This window comes from Hippocampus bargibanti, linkage group LG04 (assembly GCF_051943395.1).
Source record: "Hippocampus bargibanti isolate YZ-2025 linkage group LG04, ASM5194339v1, whole genome shotgun sequence".
Taxonomy (NCBI): domain Eukaryota; kingdom Metazoa; phylum Chordata; class Actinopteri; order Syngnathiformes; family Syngnathidae; genus Hippocampus; species Hippocampus bargibanti.
Genome location: NC_142737.1, coordinates 4,398,660 through 4,413,051, shown reverse-complemented (window position 1 = coordinate 4,413,051; position 14,392 = coordinate 4,398,660). Strand labels below are relative to the sequence as shown.

Sequence of the window (14,392 nt, the reverse complement as noted above, 5' to 3'; positions counted from 1 at the left end):
CTTCTGTCAGGTGTCTGCCACACGCATCGCCGGGTTTTTAAAACTCCACGACTCAAATCTCGGTCCGTTGAAGGTGTTTGCGTGAGTTTCGTGTTTTCTTTGAAATCGTGATGGCGAACCCAGAAGGAAACTCTGCGTTGAAACGCGTCTTCAGGGGGACTTTGATCCATGCCACCCGCGAAGAAGCGGTCAAGGTCCTGGAAGATTCACTGCTTGGAGTTGATGCCGGCGGGAAGGTCCTTATTTATTTTCTTAAGTGTTCGGTGTACTGGAAAGTGCCACGATTTTGTTACATTTTCGACACTATTGATATAAAACAAATTTTCCGATTCAAATTAGACTTTTTAAATATATATTGCCCAACTTTGGAATTTGTAAGCACTATTTGGTTTAAGTATTACAATTAATTGTATTAATGTAATGATTATCGAATAATAACTGATATTATTTATAAGTCGTAATATACGACCCATTTTATTTGTGGACGCATTTTTGTTCATTTTTATTAGTATTTGTAGTAGTTTTAGCAGTGTCTGAAACTCATGACAAAAAGTTAGCGGGCACCTGGGCAGACAACTCTGAAAAGTTGCCTGCCCGGCCATAAAGTTGCCTGCCCCATTTTTCACAACTTGAAACACAATAAGACTAATCACAAAAAACATTGTTGTAGTATAAATATTTTTTTTAATCAAGGAAATACCTACCAAAAAATGCTCCCTTACTTAATTTATGGTAAATATCCCATGCTGAAGATTTTACTCCAGTTGTCGTTTGTCGTCATGGTGCACAATGCAATGTTTGCATTGTCTGCTAAAAGCCACGTGGTGTCCTCTTTCTAAGCGCCTTTCAAAACTTTCAAGTACACTTTACTGTCACTGCATAGTCTGAAGCACGAAACAGGCTTCTGATTACAGACTATACCGTGACTGTAAAGTGTACTTGAAAGTTTTGAAAGGTGCTTAGAAAGAGGAGTCCACGTAGCTTGTAGCGGTTTGCTTGTAGGATTTGCTTTATTGAATAAACAAACATTTGATTCGAAGATTTTTATTTTCTTGAAGAAGTTGTTGGCGTACACCCGAAAGTTGTACGCCCGACGTAAAAGTTGTACTCCCCGGCCCTCTGGGCAGACGTTATTTCAAACACTGGTTTTAGTCGTATTTGTGAAATGTTATTTTATGCATTATTTAGCTTATTTTTGTGTTGCTGTTGTCGCTGTATTGTTAATCTTTTATTATATTTTATAATATAAGTTTATTACAGTCGTTTCTATTATTTTTAACCCACCCATTTACACCGAAGCGTATTCATATGAACACAGATAAATTCATTTTTTTAAATGAAAATCAAATCAAAACTGACCAGCAAACAGGTTCAAACAGAATATACAATTACCATTAATATAAATATTTATAATTAATGTGGCAAGAATCAACATTAATGCATTTGAAAATGAATGTTTTTGTATTGTATTGGTATTTTGAATATTTATAATTTTTTAAACATAAAAAAATTGAATCCCATGAGTTATGATATGAATAATATGAGTGTGATTATGCTCATGTGGAGAGTACCATAAGTTCGCTCAAATGCATGAACTTCGTGTCAGTTTGTTTTTTTCTCATGCAAGCCTTTCTGTTGGAATTATTTGGCAAATAATCAAGGTCCATTTGTCATCAGATCGCCTTTATTGTTGAAGGCAAAGAGTTGCATCGACTCTCCAAAGAATTTGTCTTCAGCCCATCGTCAGTAATTCAGTTGGAAAAACAGTAAGTACAAATACTGTACCAATGCCTCAGTATTACCTACGATGTCGCCTTCAAAAAAGCATGCATGGTCAATGATCCAACAAAAGTGAATGCGGATTTGTGATTTACAAATAATATACGATGCACTTTGCGTTGCAGTGAATTCTTCATGCCCGGAATGGTGGACACCCATATCCATGCCCCTCAATACAGCTACGCTGGCACGGCCCTGGACATGCCCTTGCTCGACTGGCTCAACAAGTACACATTTCCCATAGAATCGCGCTTCAAAGACCAGAATTTTGCACGGGAGGTCTACACTCAAGTCGTGGTGAGCATCTCAAAATGTGTAACATAATATACATACAGTATTTATGTATACCAGTGTTTGAAACTCGTGACAAAAAGTTACCGGACACCCGGGCAGAGAACTCTGAAAAGTTGCCTGCCCGGCCATAAAGTTGCCTGCCCGATTTTTCACAACTTGAAACACAATAAGACGACTAATCGCAAAAAAAAAACAACAACATTGTTGCAAAGTATTGAGGATTGATAATCAGAATATATAACAGAACAACACTTTAAAATTAAGTAATTGATGTCTACCACAAATGCTCCCTTGCTTAATGTGTCTTAAAGGACAACCGACGTCTCCGGACAAGTTGTGTCCATAATTTGTAAAATGGCTTCAAATGACTTCTACTGAGCGGATTTTACAAAGATTCCACGGCATATAGCGATATTTTACGTGTTAAGACTCGCGCTGAATATTCAGGAAGTCTTGTTTTTGAGTTGGTGACAAGTCCGTACGTGACGTCCCTAAAGGAACGCCCCTGACCGAAAAAAAAAGACACATTGTAGCAGTCCTTCCATCACGTCAATGTATTTTGCTGTACTTGTTTGGTGTGAAAACCTCGTCTTGCACCCAAAAGCCGCCAGAAGAGGGCGTCCAAGCTCCATGGAAGGAATTTATCAGCCTGTGGAAACAGGCTGATTCATTCCTCACAGGAGCTGGTCGCCATTTTTCTGCCTCTTTTCTGGGACGCTACATTGCAGTCCAGATGCCTCAAAATGAAACGGAAGGACTGCTTTAATCGATTGCAAACATGTATACTTTCCTCTTCAGAACTACAGTAAAGTCTCGTTATATCGATATCGGATATATCGATAGTCCCGGTTATATCGATATTATTTCTATGCACACACGGAGAAAATTACATGTAAACAGGGTCGGATATATCGATAGTCCCGGTTATATCGATATTTTTTCGGACTCCTTTGAATATCGATATAACGAGACTTTACTGTATTTGAATCATATTCATAACTGGATGTGTAACAAGAAAGCATATTCTCCGAATCTGAAGCCATTGTTTTGATTCTCCAGCAATGCAAGACGTCTTGGCGTGACATCACGAACTGGGGGCGGGACTTTCTGAAAATGCCCAATTCGCAGCACAATTTTTTGCAGATTTTGGACACTTTAAGCATTTTTATTGGTGTTTTGTATTTGACTAAAAATATCATACTGCGGATTTTGGTTATTTTAGATGCTATAAAACGTTTTTCTGATGTCAGTTAAGAAACAAAAAAGTGATGTCGGTTGTCCTTAAAATATCCTTTGCTGATGATTTTGCTCCAGTTGTCGTTTGTCCATACACAGGTTGCACAGTGCAATATTTGCGTTGCGTCGTCTGCTGCAAGCCACGTAAACTCCTCTTTTCACGATGCTCTCAATGTACGTTTACGTTTTGTAGTGATATAAATTTTGTTAGCTTCTTTTGAGTCTGGGGATGAGGTTTTGGCTTTATTCGTAACCTCTTATCCATTTTTCTTGTGTTCTCTGTGCGTCTACTTTTGAAAATGATATGCAAATGCACGACCTGATAACGCTCGGGAAAGTCCGGACGCGAAGTTATTTGATTCAGGCTTCTGATTGGCTGCCAAGTATGTTAATTGCCAAACAAAACTGTCGAGTATGTCAATTGCCAAACAAGTCCGAAATTTCAAACCGAACGAATATTTTGAAATCGGAATAAAGCAGACGTTTGATTGGAGGAATTGTTTTTTTGTTTTTTTTATGGAAAAAGTTGTCAGCCACCCGGGCAGAGATGTTCCGGAAGTTGTATGCCCTGCTTTAAAAGTTACACACCTCGGGCATCCGGGTAGATGTTTTTTCAAACACTGTGTATACCACACCCTGTTGTTACATAACCTGCCATTTGAAAAATATTTGGACTTCTCTTGTGTGTGTGTAGGCACTTGACAAAAACACAAGTCTTAATCCTTTAATTGGGTCCGTGTCATTTTCAGAAAAGAACTCTGAGAAATGGGACAACCACCGCCTGTTACTTCGCCACAATTCATACTGACTCCTCTCTCTTGTTGGGTCACATTGCTGGTATGAACATCTTTTCCCACTCATTTTTTAAAGATAATATTAAATGTTGGCGCGTCTGGCTGCCGCTGCTCAACCGCAAAAAAACGTATCCTGTGACTGGAATGTGTCCCTGAGAGTTTTATATATATATATATATATATATATATATATATATATATATATATATATATATACACACACAGTAAAGTCTCGTTATATCGATATCGGATATATCGATAGTCCCGGTTATATCAATACTATTTCTATGCACGCACGGAGAAAATTACATGCAAACAGGGTCGGATATATCGATAGTCCCGGTTATATCGATATTTTTTCGGACTCCCTTGAATATCGATATAACGAGACTTTACTGTATATATATTCAATTATTTTTCATTGATTTATAATGGCTTTCTTTCGTTTTTATAAATTTAGTATAGGGTCACAATGTATTTAATTAATATTTAATACATTGACAAACTCTTATTATTTGCTATTATTGTTCAAACTGAAAAAAAAACATCAAAACATCTGAAAAACCTCATGTGTTTGGGAAAAAAATGTACTTTTTTTATGAGAATCAAAAATACAAATTGAGACAGATTCAGATATCTCTAATTAAAATGTGGTTTTGAACAGTGTCATCAATGGGGCGACATTTGATCAAAATAAATAAATAAATAATAAATAACCCAGCCCTTGTACCGATCAGAATCAGAATCATCTTTATTGCCAAGTATGTAGAACACACAAGGAATTTGTTTCCGGTAGAACACGCTGCACTAGTATCGTTGTCAAAAAAAAACAACAAAAAAAACTGCTAAGTGGCACTATACAGTTCCATTTTGGCTACTGTTGAAAGAGTTCAAAGAGTTAATGGCTTGGGGGAAGAAGCTGTTTAAATGTCTGCTGGATTTGGTGCGATTCATATACTTTGGAAAAATATTCTTCACTTGGTAGCACATACTGTACCTCGTGTCAAAATTTTCCATCTTGTGGATAAATCTCCACTTTTTAAACATATATAAATGTACAGTTGACATTGTGACATTGGATTCCACACCTTTATTGACATAAGGTTGACATATTTAAAATGATTTGCGCTCATATTGTCTGTTTGTCAGCCGGCGTTCAAATTGCTTGACACGTTTTTGGATCGTATCACCTTTCACATTTCAGCTGCGGGATCAACTTCCTCTCAGCTGATGTGTCTTTTTCTTTGTAGGCTCTCTGTCATAAAAGCTACATACCTTGTTCTTATCACGGCTGGTGTGTGGGGTGTGTAAATGCACCAATACGATACTTAATGATACAACGGCAGTGAATAAAACATTGCCTTTGGCAGTTTAAAGGACAACCAACACCATTTTTTGTTTCCTAACAGACATCAGAAAAACGTTTTATAGCATCTAAAATACCCAAAACACGCAGGCTGATATTTTTAGTCAAATTCAAAACACATTAAAATGACTTAAAGTGTCCCAAAACTACTTCAAAACAACCTCGGAGATGCCGAGTTTCAGAAGTTTGGAAACAGACTAGAGTCTAGTCTGTCTTGGTTGGTCTAGTCACTAAACCAACCAAGAGACGTCCCCCCCCCAAACAAAAACAAAAAAAACTGATCTAGAAAATACGAAGAATGCATGGAAACTGGGCATAGCAGACGATGGGTCATATCACCTTAACCTGCCTTATTGCTGTTAGCTTCATGAGTGTTAGCAGGTGTTTGCACTTATGTTATGTCATCTGCAGCTGACGTAAATGAAAAAAATGGAAGCTTCTACCAAAGTGGAGCATGTGGATGCATATATCGTTTCTTTTTTGTTATCTTTGATAACAAATTAATTATCAGCCCACCATTCATTTGTCACAGTAGTGACAAACACAACATAAAACTTTGAATTTGCCACTGGGAGGAGTTTGAGAATTTTTTTTTAACTCATTTACTGCCAGACTATGTGCAAATATGTGCCCACTCCAGTGCCAGGGTTTTTGTCATTTTCACTGAAATTGCAGGACCCACAAAATATTGAGTTTTAGAACTACATAAACATTCAATGCAGCGTAAGAAACTTTAGATCTTCTTTTATCAGAAAAAAAGTGTTAATTCCTAAATTACACGAGGTGGAGTTATCTGATCTTGAAATGGGGGCGGCTGTACAAAATACAATACATACATATTGATTCATATAGCGCTTTAACAACAGCTGAAGCGATAACAAAGCGCTAACATGGACAAAAGGCAAACGCTGCCCCCTTGTGGACGGGAAAACACATCTCCAGAGGTCTGACCACCACTTTATCGGCACCCCGTGCAAGAAAAAAACAAAACCAGAAGAAATTTGGGAATGGCGCTCCACATCATGATTTTCAATTCCCGAATAAATTCGGGAATGGCAGTGAATGAGTTAATAATACTGTAAAGTCTCGTTATATCGATATTCAAGGGAGTCCGAAAAAATATCGATATAACCGGGACTATCGCTATATCCGACCCTGTTTGCATGTAATTTTCTCCGTGCGTGCATAGAAATAGTATCGATATAACCGAGACTATCGATATATCCGATATCGATATAACGAGACTTTACTGTATATGTTTTCACAAAAAAAAGATGACTACCGGTCACAATTATCAACTTTTTTTTTTCATCAAACCCCTCCCCCCCATGACTAAATTTCCACGACTGCGCTTTATACCTGTGTGTCTGTAATTTTATTAATTCCTAAGTTATATGGGTTTGGAGTTTTCTGAGCTTGAAATGCGGATGGCTGTACAAAAGGCAAATGCTGCCGGAGGTCTGACAAGCACTTTATCAGAGTATGAGTAAAGCAGATGACAACTACGAATGAACTTTTTTGGCGGATAAACAAACATGCAACACTTTCTGCCCGGTGCCAAGGTCCAATTTGGGAACATATCACGTAAATGATCCTCCAGTATGAGCAAGCATGCTCCCAACAGTGATACCTCAGTTTACGAACACCTTGGCTTACAAACATTTCGGTTTACAAACGTTAAATTTGTGAAAATTTGACCTTGGCATATGAACTATTTTTCGGGATAGACACGGAGCGTCACAATGAGTGATGTGTCGTTCGCGAACAAGCCCGTTTTCCTAACAAGAAAATGGCAGCCGACTCAGTTTTGTCATCTGTTCACCGCCCCCAGAGAGAGCGAGAAAATGGATAGGAAACGGTGACATTTTGACTCGTTTCAACTTTGATAGTTCAAAAGCAGAGTGTGGACTGCAAGGTTAAAATTCCCATCAATCAGGCTCCACAAATAACCTGCACAAACCATCTGTACACTTGATGCAAAACGTTATCAACCCAGCTAAACATAACACAATTGATGAAGAACAAGGCAAAATTATCGCAGAGAAAGCACCTACAAGGGATCATTCCTCAAGATGGTGAAAGAAGAAGGCTACGTTCCTCATCAATTGTTTAATGCTGATGAAACCGGCCACTTCATTCCAACAAGCCATCAATGACCATCATAACGGTAAATAAAATGACTTTATTATACTGTACACTTTATTTCTTTCATTAAACTACCATAGCACATTTATTATACGTAATATAAGGTATATTTTGTGTAGTTTTAAGGCTTAGAAAATTAGAAAGTAGAAAATTATGTTTCATGGGGACCTGGGAATGGATTATTCTCATTTTAATGGTTTCCTATGGGAAATACATTTTTAGGATACATACTTTTCACCTTACACACTCTGGGAACTGATTAAGTTTGTAAGCCAAGGTATCTCTGTATTTCTTTCATTTTTTTCCCTTTCTTTCTCCAAATAACTACAGTGAGACCTCAACTTACAAACACCTCAACTTACAAACTTTTTGTCTTACAAACGTCAAATTTATGAAAATTAAACCTTATAATAAGGACTATTTTCATAACACACACCCACCACGGCTGGCGGAGTGGTCTTCGGCGGAAGCACACGACCGAACAGCACCAGAGGTTAAGTTACCAACAGTCCTTATGGAAGGTGACTCTCCTTCCATAAGCCATCAACGACCATCAAAAAGGTAAATAAAACTTTATTTTACAGCACAGTTTATTTCTTTAATTACAGTCGTCATGTAATGCGCCTCTCTTTCCAAACAGCAATTCCTTTGACCTTCGACCTCCAACGCCAAATGACTTTATGATACAATGCAGTGTATTTCTTTCATTACAATACAATAGCACATTTATTATACATAGAATAAGGTATGTTGTGTGTAGTTTTAAGGCTTATTTAGTTGAAAAGTATATTTTATGGAAACCCGGGAACAGATTATTCCCATTTTAATGGTTTCCTATGGGAATTATTTTTTTGAGATACACACTTTTCGCCTTACACACTTTGTCTGTGAACCAATTAAGTTCGTAAGTTGAGGTCTCACTGTATATTAACTACATCACATAAAACAATTTAAAATCCCTTGATTGATGGATTGATTTGATCTCTGCCCCGCCGATTGCACTAAAAGTTAGCATGCATGCAATAGTGTGAAATGGTGTGTTTTTCTTTTTACAGACAAGCTAGGACAGCGAGCTTTGGTTGGTAAAGTGTGTATGGACAGGAACAATTCGGTGAAACATTACAGAGAGACCATTCAAGAGTCCTTGGAGGAAACCCGTCGGTCTGTATAAAACATTGACTTTTACAAATCGGTGTGTTTTGTTAACAGGCAAATATATATTTTTTTGTTCCTCAAGGTTCATTGCTGAGCTCTTGGAGAAGAAGGTGAGCGTTTGAAAATGGATGTATGTATTGTTACATGGCAGAATGTGAACTCCGGTCGGCTAAAGACATTCCATGATGCTCTCAGCTAGTTTCAAAATGGCTGCCAATTTGATTGACACTTGTGTTTCTCCCCATGGGGCAGTACGCTCTGGTGAAGCCTGTGGTAACACCTCGCTTTGTCCTGTCATGCTCCAGCACCTTGTTGGGACAACTGGGACAGCTGGCAAAGAATAACAACCTACATATTCAGGTGAGCTCACCATGGCAACGAAGCCATGGCGATGTCCCCACTGGGAACAATTGGCAGAGAGATCAGGTGGCCTGAAGTCTTTTGGGATTTCATTTTAGCTGGATACACAATAATAATAATAATAATTATTATTATTATTATTATTATTATTATTATTATTACATTAATAATTATGATTGCTATTTTAGGCACTACATAATAATAATAATAATAATAATAATAATAATAATAATAATAATAATAAACATTAGTATTAATATTATTAGATTACTACTAGTTATGAATATTTTAGGCACCACAAAATTATTATTATTATTACATTAATAATTATTGCTATTTTAGGCACTACATAATAATAATAATAATAATAATAATAATAATAATAATAATAACAAACATTAATATTACATTACTGCTAGGTATGATTAATTTAGGCACCACAAAATAATTATTATTACATTAATAATTATTATTGACATTTTAGGTACTAGATAATAATAATAATAATAATAATAATACACCTTATTAGTATTATTATTATTACATTACTACAAGTTATGATTATTTTAGGCACCACAAAATAATATTTGTGTTTATTACTATTCTTCGTAGTAGTATAATAAAAAAATAATGATTCAGAACAACATTAATAACAATAAAACAATAATAATATTACATATCATAATTAGTATTGTTATTTAAGCACCACCATTGTTATTTTAGGCACCACAAAATACTAATAATAAACATTATTAGTATGAGCATTATGACATTAATAGTTGTTATTTTAGGCACTAAAAAAATAATATTATTATTATTACTAGTCGTAGTAGTAGTGCTATAAATAAGAATATAAGAAATAAATAATAAGAACAATAATAATAATAATAATAATAATAATAATTATTATTATTATTATTATTATTTTAGGGACCACGTAATAATAATAATAATAATAATAATAATAATAATAACAAACATGATTATTAATACATAATAATAGATATAATAGATATTATTTTAGGCACCACAAATGAATAAAAAAAATTATGATTATTATTTTATTATTAGTCGCAGTAGTAGTTGTACTACTATAATAACAATTCATTATTCTGATTCAGAATAATAATAATAATAATAATAATAATAATAATAATAATAATATCACAAGCAACAACTCCCAATCACTTCCAGAGCCACATCAGTGAAAATGTCGAGGAGGTGAAGATGGTGAAGGAGTTGTTTCCTAATTCCGATTCCTACACAGACATCTACCACAAACACAACCTGCTTACCAACAAGGTAATAAATCAATACATAAATAACTACATTTCCAATCATTTGCTCTGAAAATGCTTGTGTCCACACTTGCTTGATTCATTGTGTTGTGACTTCACAGACCATAATGGCGCACGGTTGCTATCTGAGCGATGAAGAGTTATCCTTGTTTCGAGAAACAGGCGCCTCTTTGTCTCACTGTCCAAACTCCAACATCTCGTAAGTGTGACGATTCACCTCCGTTTGCCGTGACGCAAGGCGACCGCAGACAAATACAGTTTGTTTTGTGACAATTTGCGCTTTGCTTTCTCAACGGCCGATTCGTTCGTCTATTCAGGTTGTGCAGTGGACTCCTCGATGTCCGTAACGTGTTGAACCATAAAGTGAAGGTCGGCCTCGGAACAGGTGGGGATGGAATTGCCAGACCGTCATTGAGTCAAAAACTGCGATTGGATTAGCCTTTATAATAATAATAATAATAATAATAATAATAATAATAATAATAATAATAATAATAATAATAATAATCATACTAGTAGTAATAATAGTAATAGTAATAATAGTAGTAATAATAATAATAGTAGTAATAATGGTAGTAATAATAATAGTAGTAATAATAATAATAATTGTTGTAATATTAGTAATAGTAGTAATAATAGTAATAATAGTAATAGTAGTAATAATAGTAATAGTAGTAATAATAGTAATAATGATAATAGTAACAGTAATAATAATAATAATAATAATAATAATAATAATCGTACTAGTAGTAATAGTAATAATAGTAATAATAATAATAATAATAATAGTAATAATGGTAGTAATAATAATAGTAGTAATAATAATAATAATAGTTGTAATATTAGTAATAATAGTAATAATAGTAATAGTAGTAATAATAGTAATAGTAGTAATAATAGTAATAATGATAATAATAACAGTAATAATAATAAAAGTAATAATAATAATAATAATAATAATAATAATAATAATAATAATAACCGTACTAGTACTAATAGTAGTAATAGTAATACTACTACTACTACTACTACTAATAATAATAATAATAATAATAATAATAATAATAATAATAATAATAATAATAATAATAATAATCCATTTAATTTCTAAGCACCTTTCAAAACTTTCAAGGACACCTTACAGTCACGGGATTATTATTATTATTATTATTATTCTGAATCAGAATAATTAATTTTTATTATAGTAGTACAACTACTACTGCGACTAATAATAAAATAATAATTGTAATTATGTTTTTATTAATTTGTCAATCTCCTGTCCCGTCCCAGATAAATCCGCTTCAATTCCAAGCCGCAACCATTCCACATGCGCTTCGGTGCTCTGCGGCTGCCCATTACAGGCACAAAAAAAAAAACACAATCGCCTAAAATATGTCCAGTGATACCAGTCAAATGGCGCTGACATTCCTCCCAGATCAAAAACACTGCTGACGGCTGCCTATTCGGGCGCCATCTTGGATTTCTTTTTTTTTCTTGCCCATGTGATCGATCCCTTTCGTTACGTCCTCCCTCAGACGTGGCGGGCGGCTACTCTGCCTCAATGCTGGATGCTGTGCGAAGAGCCTTGGACACATCCAAAGTCCTGACCGTTCAAGACCCTGAACATGAGACGCTTACTTTCGAGGAAGTATTCAGGTTGGCGACGCTCGGAGGCAGCCAAGGTAGACTACAAAGTTCCCATTCTGTACGATTTTACAAAGGTCGCGGTGTTATTTTGATGAATCTGTCTTTTGTCTCCAGCCCTGTCGCTGGATACCCAAGTTGGAAACTTTGAAGTCGGCAAAGACTTTGACGCATTGAGGGTGAACGTTGCCGTTCCTGGTGGGCCCATTGACTTGATCCAGCACGATGAACCAAAGGTGCTTGAATATGAAATACTGAAGAGAGATAGGGGGGGGGGGAGAAAAAACAGGAATGACTTAAAGGACAACCGACGTCACTTTTTTGTTTTTTAACTGACACCAGAAAAACTTTTATAACATCTAAAATACCCAAAACACGCAGTATGATATTTTTAGTCAAATGCAAAACACCAATAAAAATGACTTAAAGTCAGACTAATTGACTTCTCATCTCTGTACTTTCAGATTATTCTGGAGAAGTTTTTGAATTTGGGTAAGTAATCTGTTGCGGTTGTCGTATTCTTCTTTTGTGTATCGCGTGACATTCTCAACATAGCAGTTTGGCTCTCGTTGTCCAGGTGACGATCGTAATATTGTTGAGGTTTATGTGGCGGGAAAGAAAGTGGTCCCATCTTCCGAGAGACCCCTCTACTAAACGTCACATCACTTGCATTGAATTTACTCGAAAAATATTGCTTCCTCTCTCATGATTGATATTAGAAATAAGTCAAATCGGGCTGTCATTTGAATATGTGTCATGGCCAAACCTCTCTATTCATTTACAAGTGGAATTTATACAACTACACACACGTAAAAAGACCCCAACATATCAGCAACTCTTGTATTGGACTGCATGTTTGTTTGTTTTTTTTGCGGGTAAACTAGCCCACATTATGGCTATTTTTCTAGCGATTGTGCTAATTAACTCATTCACTGCCATTCCGGAATTTATTCGGAAATTGAACAGTGTGATGTTGAGCGCCATTGCCAAATTTGTTTGGGTTTTTCTCGCGAGAGGCGCCGATAAAGCGCTGTTCAGACCTCTGGAAATGTTTTTTTTTTCCATACCACAAGGGGGCAGCATTTATTATACATAAAATAAGGTATACAATATTATGTTTTATGGGAACCTGTGAATGAAAATTATGTTTTATGGGGACCTGGGAACTGATTATTCTCATTTTAATGGTTTCCTATGGGAAATTAATGTTTGGAATACACACTATTAGCCTTACACACGCTTTCTCGGGACCAATTAAGTTCGTAAGCCATGGTATCACTGTATGTATATATTGCATTGTATTTTGGCCAGACACCCTCATTTCAAGCTCATTTAACTCCAGACCCATATAATTTAGGAATTAACTATTTTACTCTGATGAGAGAAGAGAGTCCCAGGATTCTAACGCTGCATTTATTGAATGTGTATGTAGTCCTAAAACTCAATATTCTGTCGGTCCTGCAATTTGAGTGAAAATGACAAAAACCCTGGCACTGAAGTGGACACATTTTTGCACATTGTCTGGCAGTGAATGAGTTAAAAGTCTAAATTAAAAATTAACAAACAAAAAACATGGAAAGCATTTGCTGACCCAATGCTGTGAAGTGGTTAGGGGAGCTTGAGCAAAAACAAAAACATATTCTATGACTTGCCATTTCATACAATATGTGTCTAACGTTAATTAAAACCACTTTTTATTCCCCATTTTGTTTTTGTTTTTTTGTATTACACTGTAGTTGTATGTCCTGAAATATGGCATAAAAACAACATTTTAATGAATATACTGTACTCTTTATTGTCATTGTTGTATGTAATGTGTACCGTAAGTGACCGTGCTTTGGTTTCAGATTGCAAAGGTGAATCTTTGTTTTTTGGAATTTAATATTCCTGAGATGTTGCAAGAAAAATAAGTAATCTGTCACTGCCTTTAAAAAAAAAAAAAATGCCAGAATGTAGCACAACCAATCAATTGCATTTAAAACAGGAACTGTACTTTTTGTGTGTTTCATTGCACGATAAATCTGAAATAAACAATACAAATGTGGCTGAATAAAATGATGTGGTGGGCCAGATTTGGCCCCCGGGACTTGACTTTTGACACCAGCGTACTAGCGGAACTACTGATATGGACTATTTTGTCCCCAAATACCTATTTATTACTAAATTAAAAACTATAATTTAGGGTTGCTGTTGGGTTTGGTGAATGTAAAATGACCTTTTTACAGGGAAAGTAAATATTTTACTAGCTTATCATAGCTGTGATTTTAGTTCATGATCAACCACAATGACCAGGTAGACTCGAAGCTACAAGTGAGGGGGGT

The 14,392-nt window shown here is 35.5% G+C and overlaps 1 protein-coding gene across 1 annotated transcript; it reads left to right on the top strand.

The window, feature by feature from the left end:
• Positions 1–3: 3 nt before the first annotated feature.
• gda (guanine deaminase) lies at positions 4–13,706 on the top strand. Its single transcript, XM_088993635.1, has 14 exons — positions 4–236; positions 1,678–1,766; positions 1,905–2,076; positions 4,059–4,146; positions 8,670–8,775; positions 8,852–8,879; positions 9,022–9,129; positions 10,324–10,431; positions 10,529–10,626; positions 10,745–10,812; positions 11,963–12,109; positions 12,189–12,307; positions 12,536–12,563; positions 12,649–13,706. The coding sequence occupies exons 1-14, from the start codon at positions 111–113 to the stop codon at positions 12,723–12,725; spliced, it is 1,362 nt and encodes a 453-aa protein (XP_088849761.1). The 5' UTR covers positions 4–110; the 3' UTR covers positions 12,726–13,706.
• The last annotated feature ends 686 nt before the right edge of the window (positions 13,707–14,392 follow it).

Bases quoted from the DNA above. Each gene is read 5' to 3' on its own strand.
- gda (XM_088993635.1), top strand. From the start codon at position 111: ATGGCGAACCCAGAAGGAAACTCTGCGTTGAAACGCGTCTTCAGGGGG. The intron at 8,880-9,021 runs GTGAGCGTTTGA...CCCATGGGGCAG, and splicing joins CTGAGCTCTTGGAGAAGAAG to TACGCTCTGGTGAAGCCTGT. The intron at 12,564-12,648 runs GTAAGTAATCTG...CTCGTTGTCCAG, and splicing joins GGAGAAGTTTTTGAATTTGG to GTGACGATCGTAATATTGTT.